Source organism: Thamnophis elegans, chromosome 2 (assembly GCF_009769535.1).
Source record: "Thamnophis elegans isolate rThaEle1 chromosome 2, rThaEle1.pri, whole genome shotgun sequence".
Lineage (NCBI taxonomy): Eukaryota > Metazoa > Chordata > Lepidosauria > Squamata > Colubridae > Thamnophis > Thamnophis elegans.
This window is the reverse complement of record NC_045542.1, coordinates 168281567-168300619: the sequence shown is the minus strand read 5'-3', so window position 1 is coordinate 168300619 and position 19053 is coordinate 168281567. Positions and strand designations below refer to the sequence as shown.

The 19053-nt window shown below is 47.7% G+C and overlaps 1 protein-coding gene across 1 annotated transcript; it reads left to right on the top strand.

Annotated features, from left to right (window-relative positions):
• The first annotated feature begins 6760 nt into the window (after positions 1–6760).
• On the top strand, positions 6761–17983 carry LOC116502563 (major histocompatibility complex class I-related gene protein-like). The gene is made up of 5 exons (XM_032208439.1): positions 6761–6833; positions 8646–8891; positions 10991–11266; positions 11870–12157; positions 17868–17983. Exons 1-5 carry the CDS (start codon positions 6761–6763, stop codon positions 17981–17983), a joined length of 999 nt encoding a protein of 332 aa, XP_032064330.1.
• Positions 17984–19053: the final 1070 nt, after the last annotated feature.

The window sequence follows — 19053 nt, the reverse complement described above, 5'->3', positions numbered from 1 at the left end:
TTCTGCTGTTCTCACCCCTTCTTCTTTAGGATCATCCTCACACTCCCTGCACTACGTCTACCTGCAATAGCCAGAGCCCAGCCAGGGGCTGCCTCTGTACTTCATTAGGGGCTACCTGGATGACCAGCCCATCACTCGCTATGACAGCATCACCAAGAAGATGGAGCCACTGGTGCCCTGGATGTAGGAAGTGGAGAAGGAGAGGTTTCAGGTCCTTGAGTGGGTGTTCGGAGCTGATCTGGAGTTGTCCAAACTCAGCCACCAGACTGGAGGTGAGCAGAAGCAGCGTCATCTTTGGCCAGAAATGCTTGTGGGGAAGGTGGGGGGAGGTCATAATAGTGACTCTTCACTCTCCACCACTGTCCTGGTTTCCTCCCTCACCTACACATGTTGCACAGCCCGAGGGTAGCCAAACAAGGTTAACTGAAGTAGAAGATATTTCTCCTTGTGTGATAACGAGGGGAGGGAGAAATCGTCTTTCTCTTCCCAGGTGGGAAGTAAGGTAGGCCCTAATGATGTCCAGGGAGGGGAGTGCAGGATCCTTTTCATTCAGCCCAACCCCCCTCTTTGTGTATCTCAGGGCTTCACACCTGGAAGGTGATTTGGGCAGTGACGTGCGGTGAGGTTTATGGCTGGTGAGGCATTGACACAGTGGTGGTTTTCAAATTTTTTTAGACTGGTGGACTTTAACTCCCAGAATTCCACAGCCAGGCATGCTCAGTTCCGATTTAAAGTGACATGGATCTAATGAACCTCTGCTTAACTACATATTTCCAATTTGATGGACATATTTACCGACAAATTACTAATGACAACAATCAAGTAAACAATACCTCAATCAAGAAACTTCCAAAGAAGTCAACAGCAAACAGCAAAGACTATTCCCACCAACACTTCCAGGGCAAGCCACCAGAATATAAAACTGACAGCAAACCGCACCCCTTAGTAACACTGATGATGTTGCCTAGTTTGGTAATGAAATGTCTGCAGGAAAACAATCTCAGAGAGCTGCAAGGACCCCTGATGGACTTACTATATGCATGATATTGCTCTTCATGATCGGTGTATCATGAGATGTGCATTTCATGGTGATGTGTATTTTTCAAAATGGTATAAAAAGAAGTCCACTATGGAGTAGAGGTCTCCCATTTAGGAACCTGTTTCTTTTAAAATAAAAGTCTTGTTTTTTTTCACCCATTCGGTGTGGTTATTGGGCTTCAAGAGATGTGTGGAATCGATTCAATTGATTGACCCATAGAGAGAGAACTTTGTTCTATTAGAGCAATCCCGTAGATGAACAATGGAAACGTTTTTTCTTTCTTGACATTCCTTAATTGCTCCCCTCTGTTGATTTATGAAAGATGTTTTCCTGCCTGTTTCATTGCTTTACTTCTTCCTTTTGGTTTCTATGGAAACAGATAGAGGACCTCCAAGAAGGGCGTTCTCCATGGTGCTGCCCCAAGATTTGCCACCATCGACCTCTAAGATGCTGAGCTTGTGAATCAAAAGGCCAGCAGTTCAGCGGTTCGAATCCCTCATGCCGCGTAAGGGAGTGGGTTCCTGTTACTTGTCCCAGCTTCTGCCAACCTAGCTGAAAGCATATAAAAATGCAAGTAGAAAAATAGGGACCACCTTTGGTGGGAAGGTAACAGCGTTCCTTGCGCCTTCGGCATTAAGTCATGCCAGCCACATGACCACGGAGAGATCTTTCAACAGCGCTGGCTCTTTGCCTTTGAAATGGAGAGGAGCACCGCCCCCTAGAGTCGGGAATGACTAGCACATATGCAAGGGGAACCTTTTTACTAAAGCATCACTCTGCCTCTCCCTCTCCTCCTCCAACAGCAATCCCTATGCTTGGAGGTTGAAAGATCCCCAAGGAATGGAAAGGTCCTGGTATCAGCAACAATAATATTTTATTTGGTTGATTTACTTTCCCAGAAATGGGAAAGTGGGGATGGTGGGGGCAATGGGACATTTTCTTGTGCTTTGCTTCATGCACTGTTTGGGATGTTGTCCTCTCCCCCCCCCCCTTACACACCTGCACAATTTCACATCTCTTGGTGCTGCACCAACCGCAGAGCCTGAAACCACCAAGAGAGGCTCCTAAAGAAGCATGAAAGGGCAACGGATGGAGAGGTGGTGCAGATGTTGATCATAAGAGCTTCTGAGAAGAGCCCTGTTTAGCAGCTTTGGGGAAGTCAACTTCATGGGGAGAGGCACCAGATAGCAATAGCAGTAGACTTATATACCTCTCTAAGTGGTTTACAGAGAGTCAGCATATTGCCCCCAACAATCTGGGTCCTCATTTTACCCACCTCGGAAGGATGGAAGGCTGAGTCAACCCTGAGCCGGTGAGATTTGAACCGCTGAACTGCTGATCTAGCAGTAGCCTGCAGTGCTGCATTTAACCACTGCGCCACCTTGGGGCGCAGATGGGGGGGGCTTCTTCCAGGAGGTTGGAGAAGTCCCACCCTGGGCCTCTACCTCCTTCTTTTCCTTCCCCACAGCATCCTTCCAGAAACAGGACATCCAGAACCTATTGAGGGTTCCTGTGGACCATGCTGACCCAGGATGTCTGTGGAGATGCTCAATCATCCAGGTGAAGGTGTTCCCAAAGGTTTGTTTTTCCAAAAGACAACTGGATTTTCTTGGTTTTTTCCCCCTTGAAAACATTTCTCTTCTTCTCCACGAAGTATCTTCTGGAGAACTGAAGAAGCTTCTTGGATGAGAAGCAAAATGTTTTCAAGGAAAAAACCAAGAACGTCCAGTTTCCTTTTTAAAAAATCATCTTTGGGTTGACTCAGGAATCCTCTACTTTTGCTGCTTCCTTCCTGCCTGTTCAGTTTGTGGCAGGGGGGATGATGGAGAGGAAAGTAAGGGCAGGAGAGAAAACATTTTCCCAGGCAAACAGGAGTTTTCACTTCCTCCATTTTCTCTCTGTGTGCCAGAGATCCTGTGCAGTAGAGAGGTCTCAGAGGGTTCCCACAGCAACTGCACAAATGCTGCACAGGCAAGAAATGACCCCCCCAAAAAAGACAAGATTCCCCCAGAGGAGAGAAGAGAGGGATTTCGGAGGTCCATTCTCCATGGGTGCTGGGCCATGTCTCCCAGTCCGAAGGAGCAAAGGAACGCTTGTGACTTTAGAGTAACAAAAGCAAGGATAAACTGAACTGAAAAGGGAAGCAGAAAAGAGAGAAGAGGGCGGGGGGAGGACAGAAGCACCTGGGAAGGGAAGGGTGGGGAAAGGGAGAGGATAGGGAAGGGGATGGAAGATGGGAGGGGAGAGAAGGGGAACAGGAGCTGGAAAGGGAAAGGAAAAAGGAAGGGGAAAGGGGAAAGGGAAGGAAGAGAAGGAAGGGGGGAAATGGTCAACGCCTGGAATGCTCCACCTGACTCATCGTTACATCCTCAAACCCCGACAGCTTCAACCTTAAACTGTCTACCGTGGACCTCACCCCATTCCTAAGAGGTCCGCAAAGGGGGCGCGCATAAGCTTAACAGCGTCCCTGTCCTACTGTCCCCATTTAATTGTACTTTCCCTTGTTCGTGTCCATATTTAAACTTATGCCTGCTATCTTGTAGATGTTTGACAAACTAATAAGTAAAATAAATACAAGAAAATAATCCAATCACAACGAAAGAGACAGGGGGAGGGGGGGGGAGAGAGCGGTTCTCGGGGACAGATATTGTCCCATCAACAAACAGGGACTTCTGGCATCTTTAACCACGCGACTAACCTCTCCCCCCACCCCCCATTATCCCCTCGCAGAATCCCTTCTTTAAATATAGTCTTAGTTGTGTTAAAAACGTAGCCACAGAAAGCTACAACCAGAAGCCTCGGGATGAGGGCAATGTTCCCTCTAATTTTTTTTCCGTGTGAGCGGAAAAGTATAGTGTTTGAGCAGCACATTTTCATACCTGAGCACCTGGATTTTTTCCATAGATGTCACCCAAGACAACGAACTTAGTGTTATTTGAAACTCAATTCTACCATGTAAATATCCATTAAGTAACGAAATCTCCCTATACAGGTAGTCCTCAATCTACGACCATCATTGAGCCCAAAGTTTCTATTGCTAAGGGAGACATTTGTTAAGTGAGTTTTGCCCCATTTTACAACCTTTCTTGCTACAGTTAAGTGAATCACTGCGGTTAAATCAGTAACCTGGTTGTTAAGTCAGTCTGACTTTCCTACTGACTTTCCTTGGCAGATGGTTGCAAAAGGTGAGCCCAGGACACTGCAACCATCATAAATATGAGGCAGTTGCCAAAGATCCAAATTTTGATCCTATGACCATGGGGATGCTGCAATGATCATGTGTGAAGAACAGCTGTAATTCACTTTTTTCAGTGCTGATGTAGCTTTAGTCATTAAGTGAACTGTTGTAAGTTGAGGACTATACTTTCCCCCTTACTATCCAATAGTCTGCAGTGATATTAGCAAGTTATGAATAAATTACCAACTGATATAGATTAGCAATTGGAGCACTTAAAGAAGCAAACGAAGAGGGGAGAGGAAGGGAGGGAGGAAGGAAAGAAGGGAGAGGGAGAGAGAGACAGAGACAGAGGGAGAGACAAAAAAGGAAAGAGGAGAAAGAGAAAAAGAAAGGGGAGAGGAGGGTGGGAGGATAAGAAAAAGAGGCAGAAAAAAGAAAGAGAGAGAAAGAGGAAAGGAAGAAAGAAGGAAGGAAGGAAGGAAAGAAAAAAGGAAGAAAGAAGAGAGGAGAGAAGAGAAGGAATAGAGGCCAAAAAAGCAAACAAGGAAAAGTAGGGAAAAAACTTTCACTGGAAAACACTATTTTTCCATCAGTGCAAAACTTTCCTAAACAAGGTTAATTTTCTGGATTTTGACTTTCCGGTCCAGGTGGACCAAGAAGCCTTTATTTTCTTTTTCTAAAATCAAAATCTGCAGAGCACCAGCTCAACTCCCCCTTCCTGCGAAAAAAAGTGGCTGTGTCTTGAGGGTAGTTTTGAACCAGGTCTCTTAAATCCTAGTCCAGCGCCTTAACTATTAAGCCCCTCAAGGAATGTGTAAAATAGCCCTTCCTAGGGCTTCGTCCTGTTTTTTGTCAGAAGTAAACTCTGGTAACAAATGGGGAATTATAATAACCCCAATCAATTTTGCTTTCTGTAAACTGTGTCTCAAATTATTAAAATGTCACTGCCTGTTTTATAATTTCAATAAAATTGTTAGAGACACATGATTCTTTCTAGCACGATTTCATACAAAAGCATTTTAAAGGTTTTAATGTGTTATTGAGAATAAATAAAGATTAACATTAGGCATAGAATTATAAAGTGTGAGTGGATTAAAATAGAATTCAGCTATTATCACAGTCCCTTCCTACCACTGTATGGCTCCAAGGTGCTAAGGCACCTTCATGACATGTATTGTAGATCCAAAATGAAAGTCTCTAAGAATATGGGTTATTGTGAGGGGTATTTTTTTCTCTTAAGTTTTTTAAAATTAAAATTTCCTAATTGGCGCGTAAAATATGTTGCAAAGCAAGTCTCCAGCTTCTTCATTTCTGCATTCTGAAATATTTTTTCCTGTGTGAAAGCTATTCATAAGGTTCGTTTTATTCCTGAATATCTAGTAAATAAGCTTATATTTCTCCTATATTCTGAAGTTATACCAATCTTCTTGTGTTTTAATTTCAGACATAACATTTTTGTCTCTGATTGCATTGAAAAACAGAAGAAACAGATAATGTTAGAAAACTTGGGAGTCCCTATTCGGGCGGGGGGGGGGGAGACGATGCCGCTGCGCCCGGGACCCCTCCTGTCCCTCGGGGCGGCGCTGATGTCTCTCTTGTGGGGCGGGGGTTGCGGGGAGTTCCTGGAAGCGAGGAGGTGGGGGGGGGGGAGATAGCCAGGGTCCGCGTTTGGATCTTTCTCCCGGCCTCCAGCTCTTTCCCCAGAAGGAAACGCCTTCCTTCCTCCGCGTTACGCTGAGCCTCGTTTAAAGGCTGCGGTTTTGAGCTCAGGCAAGATGGGAACAAAGGGTTTTTTTTGCACAGAGCTTCTTCAGCTCTGACAGGATTGTGGGGAATGGGAGGATTTCTATGCCTTGCGGACAGCTGGGCATTTGCATCCCCCAATTCCTAACTCCTCACTGTTGCAGCCATTGCTGGTCCAACACGATTTTCCTCCCCTGGGATGGCAGCGGAGCCCAGGGGGCCGGGGCTGGTTTCTTCTGCGTCCGCTGGACTGTGGGGCTGGGAAGGGGGCGGGAAGAGCGGCGGGGCTGGCTGTGGCCGGTGGTGGCAGGCTGGTTCGCCTCCTCCTCCTCCAACAGGCAACAGCACTGCCGGATCCAGTTGTAGCCGCCTGCAAAATGTTTCCTTTACAGAGTTTCTCTGCGCGGCAGATAGAAACTCTGCGCGGGGCTTTCTTGCAAGGTGCGCAGCCGCGCAGGCGCGCACCTTAGAGGGAACAGTGGATGAGGGTGGGGAGGGAGCGTTCAGAGGACCTCGCCAGAACTATTAACGAAGAAGTGGGCATCGCGGTGGCTGAGTTCAGACAACAGGAACAACCGGCTGGTTTGGGCGCAAAATTTGGCTGGAGGTTATCCTAAGGCGATGGCTGCGTGTTGTGGACAGGGTCTGGCTAGTCACGCCTCTTACACAAACAAACACACGTCATGGCCTGGAAAGAGAAAGCGCTGTTTTATCACCGCACTTTGGACTGATCGAAGAACTTCAAGGAACGTCTGCCGAGAACTTCGTGGAGTTGGAAGGAGGCGCGCGGCTGGTGGGCGATGTCGCTGAGCTGGACGCCCCTCTTGCTCCTGGGGGCGGCGCTGGGGACCTTGGTGCCGGTGGGCTGCTCTGGTGAGTTCCTGGGGGGGGGGTGAGGGGAGCTCTAGGTTGGGTCTCTCTCCCCGTTTCCCTTCCCTCCCAAACCCATTGCCCAGAAGGAAACCTCGTAACAATTGATACAATTAATCAGTGGAACGACTTGCCTCCAGAAGTTGTGGGTGTTCCAACACTGGAGGTTTTTAAGAAGAGATCGGACAACCATTTGTCTGGAATGGTAGAGGGTCTCCTGCTGGAACAGTGGGTTGGACTAGAAGACCTCCAAGGTCCCTTGCAACTCTGTTATGTTCTGCCTTCTTTACCCCTGGTTTAATCCTTTTTTTTAGTATTTCATTTGTAATCTGTTTGTATTTCTGAGAAAATACTAAAAGCAAAAAGAGTAGTTCAGAGTTCAGCTCTGTCCGCTTCCTCCTTGTCCTCTGTCTTCCTGTTCTCTCACCTGCCCCGGGGACAAAGGGCGCAGCTACCTGGAACAGTCCTGGAGGAAATCAACACTGATTCCCTTTGGAAGGACAGATCCTGAAGCTCAAATCCTTTGGCCACCTAATGAGAACAGAAGACCCCTAGGAGAAGACCCTGGTGTTGGGAAAGATTGGGGACAAGAGGAGAAGGGGAATGCCAGAGGAGGAGAAGGGTAGATGGCAGTGATGTGCAGTGAGGTTTATGGCTGGTGAGGCACTGATATCTGAGCATTCTCTCCTCTCCCCTGACACCCCACTGACTAAAGCACTTTCGCCCGCCCACCTGTGCCGCTGCAGAGCTCAGGCGAGCGAAAGAAAGTGCTTTAGTCAGTGAAGCACTTTCTTTCACCTGCCTGAGCCTAAATCACTTTCTTTCACCCACCTGAGCTCTGCCACGGGCAAAAGAAAGTGCTTTAATCAGTGTCGCAGGAGAGGAGAGAATGCCTAAACATTGCATTTATTAAAGAAAAAAGAAAAAAAGGAAATTTGAAGGAAAAGAGGGACCGTGGGGTGGGGGCATCAGAAACGGAGAAAGAGTGCGACGCTGCAGCTTTAAACAGAATGACAGAGTTGAAGCCTCTAAAAAATGCACCCTCTACTATGAGGCAGGAGAACTGCGTGCCTCAACTACCTCGGGACTTTTAAGCTTTTAACCCTCACTTAACTCTGCTCCAGCGCCTAAAAATTCAGACTAGATGAGGCATGCAGTTCTCCTGCCTCATAGTAGAGGGCACTTTTTTAGAGGCTTTTTTAAACAGGCAGTCATTCACGGTGAGGCAGCAGCTAGCTAGCCTCACCTCAGCACTCGCCTTTTCCTGTTTACATTTTGTTTTCCTTTTGATGATTGACAGTGGTGAGGCCTCCCCTGGCTCTCCTGACTGCACGTCACTGGTAGATGGTGCTATCTACACAATGAACAGGAGTTTGGACCAAGTCCAGGAGACAGCAGAGGACAGGAGATGGGGCATGGCATGCTATGATCCAGGGGATTACAAATAGTTGGACACAACTTTGACTGAACAACAAAGTGGCCTGGAAAATCCTGAGGGCCATTTCCCCTCTGGGCAGTAGCCAATTCTCCAACTTACTTTTTCAATTCCATGCCAATTGGGTCTCACCGATACTCCCCACAGTTGCCAAGGGGGTTGTGATGTGGGCCTCTCAACTGTTTCCAGGGTCAGCCAAGGGATGCTGGAGGCTGCCTCCTTGCATTTAAGGTTGTGAATCTTCAAATGCAGGGCAGAAAGAGGGCAACCCATTTGTGTGTGCGGGGGAGGAGGGATGACTGCTGAATGACCAGATGTTGGAGGGAATGAAGCTGCAGTTCAGAGCCCCTAATTCTGCCCTTCTCCCTCTTCTTCTCCAGGCTCCCTCACATACTTCCTGTGCTACTTGTACCTGCCAGAGCCAGAACAAAGCCAGAGGCTGTCTCAGTCCTTCATGAGGGGCTACTTGGATGACCAGCCCATTGCTTACTATGACAGCCTCACGGGGAAGATGGAGCCTCTGGTGCCCTGGATGCAGGAGGCGGAGGAGGAAAGATTCCAGACCCTTGAGTGGGTCTTTGAGATTGACCTGGAGAAGTTATCAAAACTCAACCATCAAACTGGAGGTGAGCAGAAGCAGTGCCACCTGTAGCCTTCAGTGATAGAAAGCAGCATAATGGGGAGATTTTCTTTCCTGCAGAGGGGAGAAAAAAACAAATTCCCAATTTTCTCCTTCACCTGGAAATTCTTCCTGGCCTGGCTCCACCCAAAAAGGAATGATTGCACCATCTGATCATTAAACTCCAATTTATGGATGAGAAAAGTAAGGTTTAAAATTTAGGCATGAAAAACTAAATGCCCAGGTATAGAATAGATTAAATCAGGGCTGTCAAACTCGCCCATCAGCTGGATGCATCACACACTGGCCACACCCATGCCCGGTTTAGCGAAGGGGGGAAAAGTCATGATATGTTATGTGACATGATGACATGAGTTTGACAACCCTGGACTGGATGGTGCCTCGCTCAATAGCAGTAACTGTGTGAGAGAGATCTAAAAATCCTAGACCAGGGTCCCCCATCCCCCATCCGTGGACCTGCAGAGGACCAGGCAAAGATGCGAAGCCCATCTGCAGGATGCAGGCAGCACACAAAACCACGGAAAAACCTTTCTCCGTGGAACCGGTTCCTGGAGCCCCAAAGGTTGGGGGCCACTGCTCTAGTGGACAGTCTTGTAAGTATGAGCCAGCTGTGAGCTGCAGCCATCAAAAAGCCACCACAGGCTGCATCAACAGATCTGAGTGAAGTGTAGCACTTTATCCTGCAGTGATAAGACAAGACTCCACAGGATCTTGAGACTTGATTTTTGAGCAGTACCAATCCTTTCCACGCTTTCCTTTTCCTTTCTGTCCTTCTTCTAACTTCTGTTCTTTTTCCTTTCCTTTCTCTTTGCCTTTCCTTCTTTTCCTTTTCTTTCTCCTTTCCTTTCCTTTTTCCTTTCCTTTCTCTTTTCCTTTCCTTCTTTTCTTTTTCCTTTCCTTCTTTTCCATTTCCTTTCTCCTTTCCTTTTTCCTTTCCTTCTTTTCTATTTCCTTTCCTTTTTCCTTTCCTTTTCTTGTTTCCCATTTTCTTTCCTTTCCCTCCCCCTCCCCTCCCTGCCTTCCTGGGGGTCTGAGGGAGAGGGAGGGGCCCCTTTTCCTCCTTGCCCCCCTCCCAACATCTGCTCTGATGGCAATTATGGCTAAAAAAAAATTCAGGTGCTCAGGCATGAAAATGTGCTGCTCAAACACTATACTTTTCCGCACACACTGAAAAAAATTAGAGGGAACATTGGACAAGACTTGGGATCCTGAGTCCAGTTTTGGTCCCCATGATGTAGAAAAGATGTGGAGACTCTAGAAAGAGTGCAGAGAAGAGCAACAAAGATGATTAGGGGACTGGAGGCTAAAACATATGAGGAACGGTTGCAGGAACTGGGTATATCTAGTTTAAGAGAAAGAAGGACTAGGGGAGACATGATAGCAGTCTTCCAATATCTCAGGGGTTGCCACAAAGAAGAGGGAGTCAAACTATTCTCCAAAGCTTCTGAAGGCAGGAAAAGAAACAATAGATTGAAATCCATCATGGGGAAAAGCAACCTAGAACTAAGGAGAAAGTTCCTGACAGTGAGAACAATTAATCAGTGGAATGTCTGCAGGTTTCTAGGAAAGGATTGGAGAACCATCTGTCTGGAATGGAATAGGGCAGTGATGGCAAACCTTTTTTGTCCTCACGTGTCGAAATTGTGCACATGCACACAATAGCCTCACGCCCACAATGCAATGCGCCACACCCTCCTGCACATGCAACCACCAGCCCTGCACATGCACACGTGACCACTCCCACCCCCATGCATGGAAACAAACATCCAGGTTGCCCATCCGGAGGCTTTCCTGAAGCCTGGGGAAGGGGAAAACAGCCTCCCTTGGCCCTCCGGAAGGCGGAATATCAGTTACCAGCACACACGTGCACGTTGGAGCTGACGGCAGGGGTTGGTCTAGAAGACCTCTAAGGTCCCTTCCAACTCTGTTATTCTGTTAAAAGACTTTTCTCCTTGTGTGATAAAGAGGGGAAGGGGAAATCAGCTTTCTCTCCCTTGAGGGATGGGAGGTAGATTATAATTGTGTCTCATGAGAGGAATCCTGGACCCTTTTCATTCACACCCGTTCCCTCTGGGTCTCTTTCAGGGCTTCACATCTGGCAGGTGAATTTGAGCTGTGAGCTCAAAGAAGACGGAAGCAAAGGAGGGTTTTTGCATTATGGTTATGATGGGAGGGACTTCATCAGCTTCGATATGGAGACCCTCAGATGGGTGACAGCTCAGCCCCAGGCCCAGAAGGTCAAGGAGAAGTGGGAAGATCATCCAGGGTGGTCCCAGAGGAAAAAAATCTTCCTGGAGAACACCTGCATTGAGTGGCTGCAGATATACCAGTCCTACAAGAAGGAGGCTCCGCAGAGGCTCGGTGAGTGACAAAAGGGGGTCTCCATTGAGCAGATTTCTGTGGACTCCCCTCCCCATAATATTTCTGTTCTACATAGCCAAGCCATCTTTTAAAGCCTTCTCAGAAAATGGTCTGGAAATATGACACATCCCATTACAGAAGAATCTTCAATGACCCCCAAAATATGTTCTTCAAAAATTAATAAACTAACTGAGCAAGCCATTAATGATGCGAGATCCAGCTTGATTTCCCAGAGGAAATCCTGCAAAGCAGAAGACACTCATTCTAACATCTTGTATTTGGGGCTGAACCAAAAGATGAGGCTGTTCCTGATTTCCCTCTGGAACAACGTGAACACATTCACATTGGGAGGGAGGAAGGCAAAAAATTGTCTCAAGCCCCAAGCAGTACAATTATTTTGAAGTGGCACCTTTACCCAAATTCTGAGCATTCCTTTCAAAAAATAAATCTAAACCGCTTAAATGCCTCCATCTCTGAGGCTCCCACAGGTTCAGGAGAACAAAGGGAACAATGATTGTGGATGACCAAAAAGAGGTCTTCTCGGCTATTGAATTACCTGAGCAGGAACTCTAAAAATTACAAGAATCTCAGGTGATTCTGCAGATCCTCCAGTGGGGAAGGTGACTCGCAAGGTGGTGGATGACAGCCTGGAGATCCTCATCTGCCAGGCCTTTGGCTTCTATCCCAAGGAGATCCAGGCCACCTGGACGAGGGACGGAGAGGTCTGCCAGTATGAGACTCTCCATAGGAACGTGGCCCCCAACTCAGATGGGACCTATTATGTCCAGCTCACCATTGAGATCGACCCCAAGGAGAGGGACCACTTTCAGTGTTACCTGGAGCACGAGGGCTTGCAGGAGCCCCTGGTCTTGGCTCTGAAGGAGGAAACAGGTGAGAGACTGAGGGGTTGGAGTTATAGAAGTAGATTTTTTACCAATGTGTGAAAGTGTAGGGAGAAGAAGACTTTAATGAAATGTTAATGGATACTTTTGGTGATTATTAAGCAGAAATGTTAACATTTTTAGAGTGTTTTAGATTCTAAATGTTTAGTTTGTTAACATCTAATTATTCAAGATATTAACAATGAAATGATAACCTTAATTAGTAAAATAAACTGGATATAAATTAATATTTGGGGATTAGGGAAAAGACCTATAAATCTTATTTTAAATTTCTGTTGAGAGCTGGTTATAAAGGTATAATCTTTTTTGGGCCTGAACAGAGGAGAGATGAGACGAACAGTAAACAATTTTTAGTTAACTACAATAATAATAAGGAAATGTTGATGGATAATATTTAATGATATATACTGGTGTGTTGTACTGCTAAAAGTAATTAGGACAGAAGCGCTAATTTGTGAGTTGTGGGGGAGGGAGGGAATGTTACATATCCTACTAATTGACTCTTTTTTAGAATATGTTATAAAGATGTAAAGTTATGGTAGACTTATTGAGATTCTGAAAGTATGCCAGTAGATGATTGTGTCTTTAAATATAAATGATTTTAGAAAAAAACAAGTTTAAGTAACTGTAATCAAATGTAGTATAGTAAAATACATAAATTCTAAAATGTACAACTTAATTTGAATGATATAGGTAATGATTGTGGAAGAAACGCACAAAATGTATCTGTACCAATGGACACGCTTTCTACAAGATGTAATGAAAGATGATTCATTTTTTTTCTTTTTTTGTGTGTAATAAAAACAATATTTTTTTTTTAAAAAAGTGCCCTCTACAGGAGGCGGCAGGAGAACGACGTGCCTCATCTAGTCTGACTTTATGATCACTCGAGCAGACCTAAGCAAGGGCTAAAAGCCAAAAAATTCCTGACGTAGATGAGGCACATCGTTCTCCTGCCTCCCGTAGAGGATGTTTTTTTAGAGGCTTTTTAGAGGCTCTGGCAGCAACTAGCTCAACCTGACCTCAACTCATGCCTTTTTCCTTTTACATTTTTTTTTCTTTTCATGATGGCAGAAAAGAACAGAGTTGAAATCCTCTCTGAAAGAGCTGGAAAAGGTACGTGTGTGGGTCAGAGGGAGGGGGAGGAATTCAAAAAGTTTGATTGCATTCAGAGTCACGTTGCCTTTTCACACACACACACACACACACACACACACACACACCTGGATAAAAGTATATAAGCCCAGCTTCACTGATTACAAGTTTGAAAAGGTTTAGGTTTAGGTTTTAGGTTTTATTTAATTTGTATGCTGCCCTATTCCCGAGAGACTCAGGGCAGCTAACAATCAGAAGGGGAAGGAGGGTACAAAATAAAAACAAAAAGACAAACAATTTAAAAATACAGCAACAATCATAACCTCAGATGGGGCTAGAAAATTCAACAGCCCCAGGCCTGCTGGAACAGCCAGGTCTTAGTTGCTTTGCGGAAAGCCGGAAGGGTGGTAAGGGTCCGGATCTCAACGGGGAAATCGTTCCAGAGGGCCGGAGCAGCCACAGAGAAGGCCCTCCCCGGGGAGTTGCCAGCCGGCACTGGCCGGCAGATGGGATTCGGAGGAGGCCTAGTCTGTAGGATCTAAGGGGTCTCGAGGCCGTTAGGGACTGGATGAGGGCTAACAAACTGGTACTCAACCCGGATAAGACCGAGTGGCTGTTGTGTTTCCCTCCCAATAATTTGGCTAGTGTTCCATCACTCAGGCTGGGGGGCCAAATTTTACACCCCTCAGACAGGGTTCGCAACTTGGGAGTCCTCCTGGACCCACAGCTGACCTTTGACCACCATCTGTCGGCTGTGACCAGGGGGGCATTTGCCCAGGTTCGCCTGGTGCGCCAGTTGCGACCCTACCTGAACCGGGAGGCTCTCACAACAGTCACTCGGGCCCTTGTGACCTCTAGGCTGGAATACTGCAACGTGCTCTACATGGGGCTGCCCTTGAAGAGCATCCGGCGACTTCAGCTAGTCCAGAATGCGGCCGCGCGAGTGATTGTGGGTGCACCACGGTTCGCCCACATAACACCTATCCTCCGCGAGCTGCGCTGGCTACCTGTTGATCTCCGGGTGCGCTTCAAGGTGCTACTTACCACCCATAAACCCTCCATGGTAGTGGATCTGAGTACTTGAGAGACCGCCTCCTGCCAATTACCTCCTTACGACCTATTAGATCACACAGATTAGGCCTCCTCCGAGTTCCATCCGCCAGTCAGTGTCGACTGGCAACTACGCGGAGGAGAGCCTTTTCAGTAGTAGCTCCGACCCTTTGGAACGATCTCCCCGTGGAGATTCGTACCCTCACCACTGTCCAGACCTTCCGCACAGCCCTTAAGATCTGGCTATCCCGTCAGGCCTGGGGATAAAGATTGTAATCCGTCCCCACCCGAATGATGAATGAATGTTGTGTTCTATTTTTACTTATGTATTGTTTTATGTCTTACTGTCTTGTATTCCCCTCCCCACAAATTGTAAGCCGCCCTGAGTCCCCTCAGGGAAAAGGGCGGCCTATAAATAATAAACCATAAACCATAAACCATCTACTAGGTCTTTGGGAGGTGATTGGCAGGAGGCGGTCTCTCAAGTACCCAGGTCCGATACCATGTAGGGCTTTAAAAGTAACGACTAGCACCTTGAAGCATGTCTGGAGACCAATGGGCAGCCAGTGCAGCTCGCAGAGGATAGGTGTAATGTGGGTGTACCGAGGTGCACCCACAATCGCTCGCGTGGCTGCATTCTGGACAAGCTGAAGTCTCCGAACACTCTTCAAGGGCAGCCCCATGTAGACCGCATTACAGTAATCCAGTCTTGAGGTCATGAGGGCGTGAGTGATTATCTGAAGGGCCTCCCGGTCCAGGTAGGGTGGCAATTGGTGCACCAGGCGAACCTGGGCAAAGGCCCCCCTGGTCACAGCCGATACATGGTGTTCTAAAGTCAGCTGTGGGTCCAGGAGGTCTCCCAAATTGCAAACCCTTTCTGAGGGGCGTATAATTTCACCCCCCAGACTGAGAGATGGAATAGTTAGCCAATCTTTGGGAGGGAGCATCAATAGCCACTCAGTCTTGTTGGGATTGAGTGCAAGCTTGTTCGTTCCCATCCAGACCCTGACAGCCTCCAGGCACTGGCACATTACTTCTACCGCTTCACTGAGTTGGCATGGGGCAGACAGATACAACTGTGTATCATCCGCATATTGGTGATATTTAATCCCATGCCGGCGTATGATCTCATCCAGAGGCTTCATGTAGATGTTCAATAGGAGGGGGGACAGGACCGAACCCTGTGACACCCCATAATTGAGGGGCCTAGGGGTCGAACTCTGCCCTCCGACCAACACCGACTGCGACCTGTCCGAGAGGTAGGAGGAGAACCACCAAAGAATGGTGCCTCCCACTCCCATCTCCCGCAACCGTCGCAGAAGGGTACCATGGTCAATGGTATTGAAGGCCACTGAGAGGTCAAGGAGCACTAGGATAGAGGAGTGACCCCTATCCCTGGCTCTCCAGAGATCATCGATCAGCGCGACCAAAGCAGTTTCCGTGCTGTAGCCAGGCCTGAATCTGGACTGAAAGGAATCCAGATAATCAGTTTCATCCAAGGACTGCCAGAGTTGAAAGGCCACCACTTTCTCAACAACCTTCCCTACGAAGGGGAGTTTGGAGACTTGACGATAGTTACTCAAGATGTCTGGATCCAGAGAAGGTTTCTTCAGGAGGGGTCTCACCACCGCATCCTTTAGGAGGAGCAGAAAGGATCCCTCCCAGAGAGAGGTGTTAACTATCGTCTGGATCCAGCTGCATGTCACCTCCCTGCTGGTCAAGACCAGCCAGGAGGGGCACGGGTCCAATATACAAGTGGAGGCACTCACCGCTCTCATGGCCTTGTCCACTTCCTCAGGAGCGACAAGTTGAAACTAGCTCCATAAACTCCGCTCAAGACCTTCCCCCAGTACCTCGGCTGGCCCCTTGCAATTGGAGTCCAGGTCTGTCCAAATCCGAGCGACTTTATCCGTTAGAAACGGAACAAATTCCTCATCTGTACCTTGTAAAGGTTCATCTGCGTCCCTCCCTTTCAAGAGGGAGTGGGTTATTCTAAACAAGGCGGCTGGGCGCGATTCAGCGGATGCAATAAGAGTGGCAAAATGCGCACATTTCGCCACCCGTATTGCCACGAGATCGGCTCTGATATAGGCTCTCATCAGTGCTCGGTCTGACTCAAACTTACTGGCCCTCCAGCGGCGCTCTAGATGTCTCTTTTGGCGCTTCATCTCCCAGAGTTCCTCGGTGAACCATGGAGCTCTCCTGGATCCGCTACCTCGGAGAGACCGCAAAGGCGCAATCCGGTTTAGATCCCCCGCCACCACTGTATTCCAAGCAGCGACCAATGTTCCCTCTAATTTTTTTTCAGTGTGAGCGGAAAAGTATAGTGTTTGAGCGGCACATTTTCGTGCCTGAGCACCTGAATTTTTTTCACAGATGTTCCACCGAGGAGTATGAAGGAGAGAATAAAGGTGAAAGAACGGGGAGACCGTGATTTTTTTTATGCACTCTTCAAAGCAGTGGTGATGGCCTTTAAACAGATAAAGCAATAGCTATGGGAGTAGACCAAATCCAAAGGTCGTTATGGGCCAGTGTTTTTATCTGAGCCAGTCAAAATGACATACATGAATATACAACCACTCACTTTTTTTAGTATCTTCTTTCCTTGATGAAGAATTCTGAAGAACTCGAAAGCTTGAATGTAGCTGTGGTGGAATTTTGTTTCCTCCTGAGAGATGGGGAGTGGCATACGGTAACCCACCCACCCCTGCATGATTAAAAAATATTTGAAAAACAAAAACCCAAGAGTGTTGTGGCTTCTGTCTCCTCTTTACACCGATCTGTTTAAATCGCCTTCAGTATTAGGGGGGGGGGGCGGTGGCATAGAAAGTATTCCCGTTTCAACCACACTTTGTGGCAAAGACACGCGTTAGTTGCGCTCTTCCCTGGCTCCTGTGTGCAAAGAGGCCAGCCTCAAAACGACTCCGAAAGCGGCAAGTGGTGAAGGGCAGCCACTTCCCTCTTCAAAAAGCCCCTCCCCCCTCTCCGGGAAAGTGGCTTTTTGTCGGTTGCCTTGCGAAACGCCGGAGGTTGCTTCAGTAGAAAGGAAAGCAAATTCAGAGCTATGGCCGGCAAAGACTTTCCCCTGACCGCCCCCCCTCAGCTCCGATTTCCTGATAGATCGAATTATTTCAGCAACATCTCCCCCCACTACAGCACCTCGCCTCCCCTCGCACATCACCTCCACTCGGTTCTCTAGCAAGCCTCATCCTTTGTTTTTGGCTTTAGGAATAAGAATGTTCCAAAGGCTTTTTTTAATAATTTGGTTTAAAAAAAAAAAGATTCTGCAAGAGCGAATCTCGGTCGCACGGCTGCGATTGTTATTCCTCCAAATAATGGTCGCCGCTGGTTGTACGAGTCAGCCTCCTAACTTCAGTCCAAGTAGAGGTGAAGTGGATTGTGGACCTTTCGCCTTCTCTCTTTGCATTGCTAGACGGCGGTGCACGGACGGGGGGGGGGGGAGACCCCATCTTTGCTCTCTTCCCATCTTTCCTTCTTTTAATTTGTCTTTCCTCTTCCCCGTTTTCTTTAACTGCTCCTTCTTGGATGCGCAGATAATTGCGCAGAGAAGAAGAAGCTTTCTTTTGGGGAATGGATCACAGCAGAACGCGTCTCGTGTGAAAAATGGCCCTACCGTCAAACTGGAAGTCAAGGAGAGGAGTCGTTTTGAGGCTGGCCTCTTTGCACACAGAGGCCAGGAAAGAGCGCAACTAACGCGTGTCCTTGCCACAAAGTGCCATTGAAACGGCAATACTTTCAATGCCACCCCCCCCCATATTGAAGGAGATTTAAACAGATGGATGTAAAGAGGAGACAGAAGGAGATAAAGCGAAAGTACAGTTAGAGAATCAACATCCTCCCACCCCCCACCACCATGCCTCCCTCATTAAAACCCCTGGGGGGATACAACCGTAGGAACTTGATCTCTAGGTCATCGCAAAAAATCCACGCCGGAGGAGGGAGGGAGGTGAGGAGGGGCTGCATTCTTCTTTCCCTCTCCCCCGTCTCTGTCTCTCTGTCTCTCAAAGCCGCAGCGCCGGGCAGCAAATCCAGCGCCTGCAAAGGACCTCCTCCCCAGCTTCCGCAGCCTGTGGCAGTAGAAATCACTGCGCGGGAGTTGAAAAGTCCTGCGCGGTGTTTTCTTGCCATGTGCGCGGCCGCGCAAGCGCGCACCTTAGAGGGAACAGTGGCAGCGACTAAGGACTCCACCGGACTGTGGACAAGAGCATGAGGTATTTCTCCAAGCACCGTCTGAAATCCCATAGGGTCCATCAGGCGCCTGGGGCGGAACCACCTAATCAGTTCCTCCTCCCTACAGTGGGGGATTGGTTTCTGGAAGTCAAGCATCAGTAGGAAGTGATCAGACCATGACAAGGGCAAGATCTTAATACCCCTCAAATCTAGATCATGTCTCCACTGCTCCGAGAGAAATACGAGGTCAAGTGTGTGACCTGCTGAGTGAGTCAAACCCCAGATTACTTGGGAATTTAGAATTTAGAATTTTATTAGAATTTTATTAGAATTTGTAGGCCGCCCTTTTCCCTGAGGGGACTCAGGGCGGCTCACACAAAAACTGGGAAGGGGGAATACAGACATTAGGACAAACATGTAATAAAATAGCAAGCAACATACATTCATCATTCGGGAGGGGTAACTATCCTATCCCCAGGCCTGACGGGCGAGCCAGTTCTTCAAGGCTATGCGGAAGGCTTGGACGGTGGAGAGGGTACGAATCTCCAC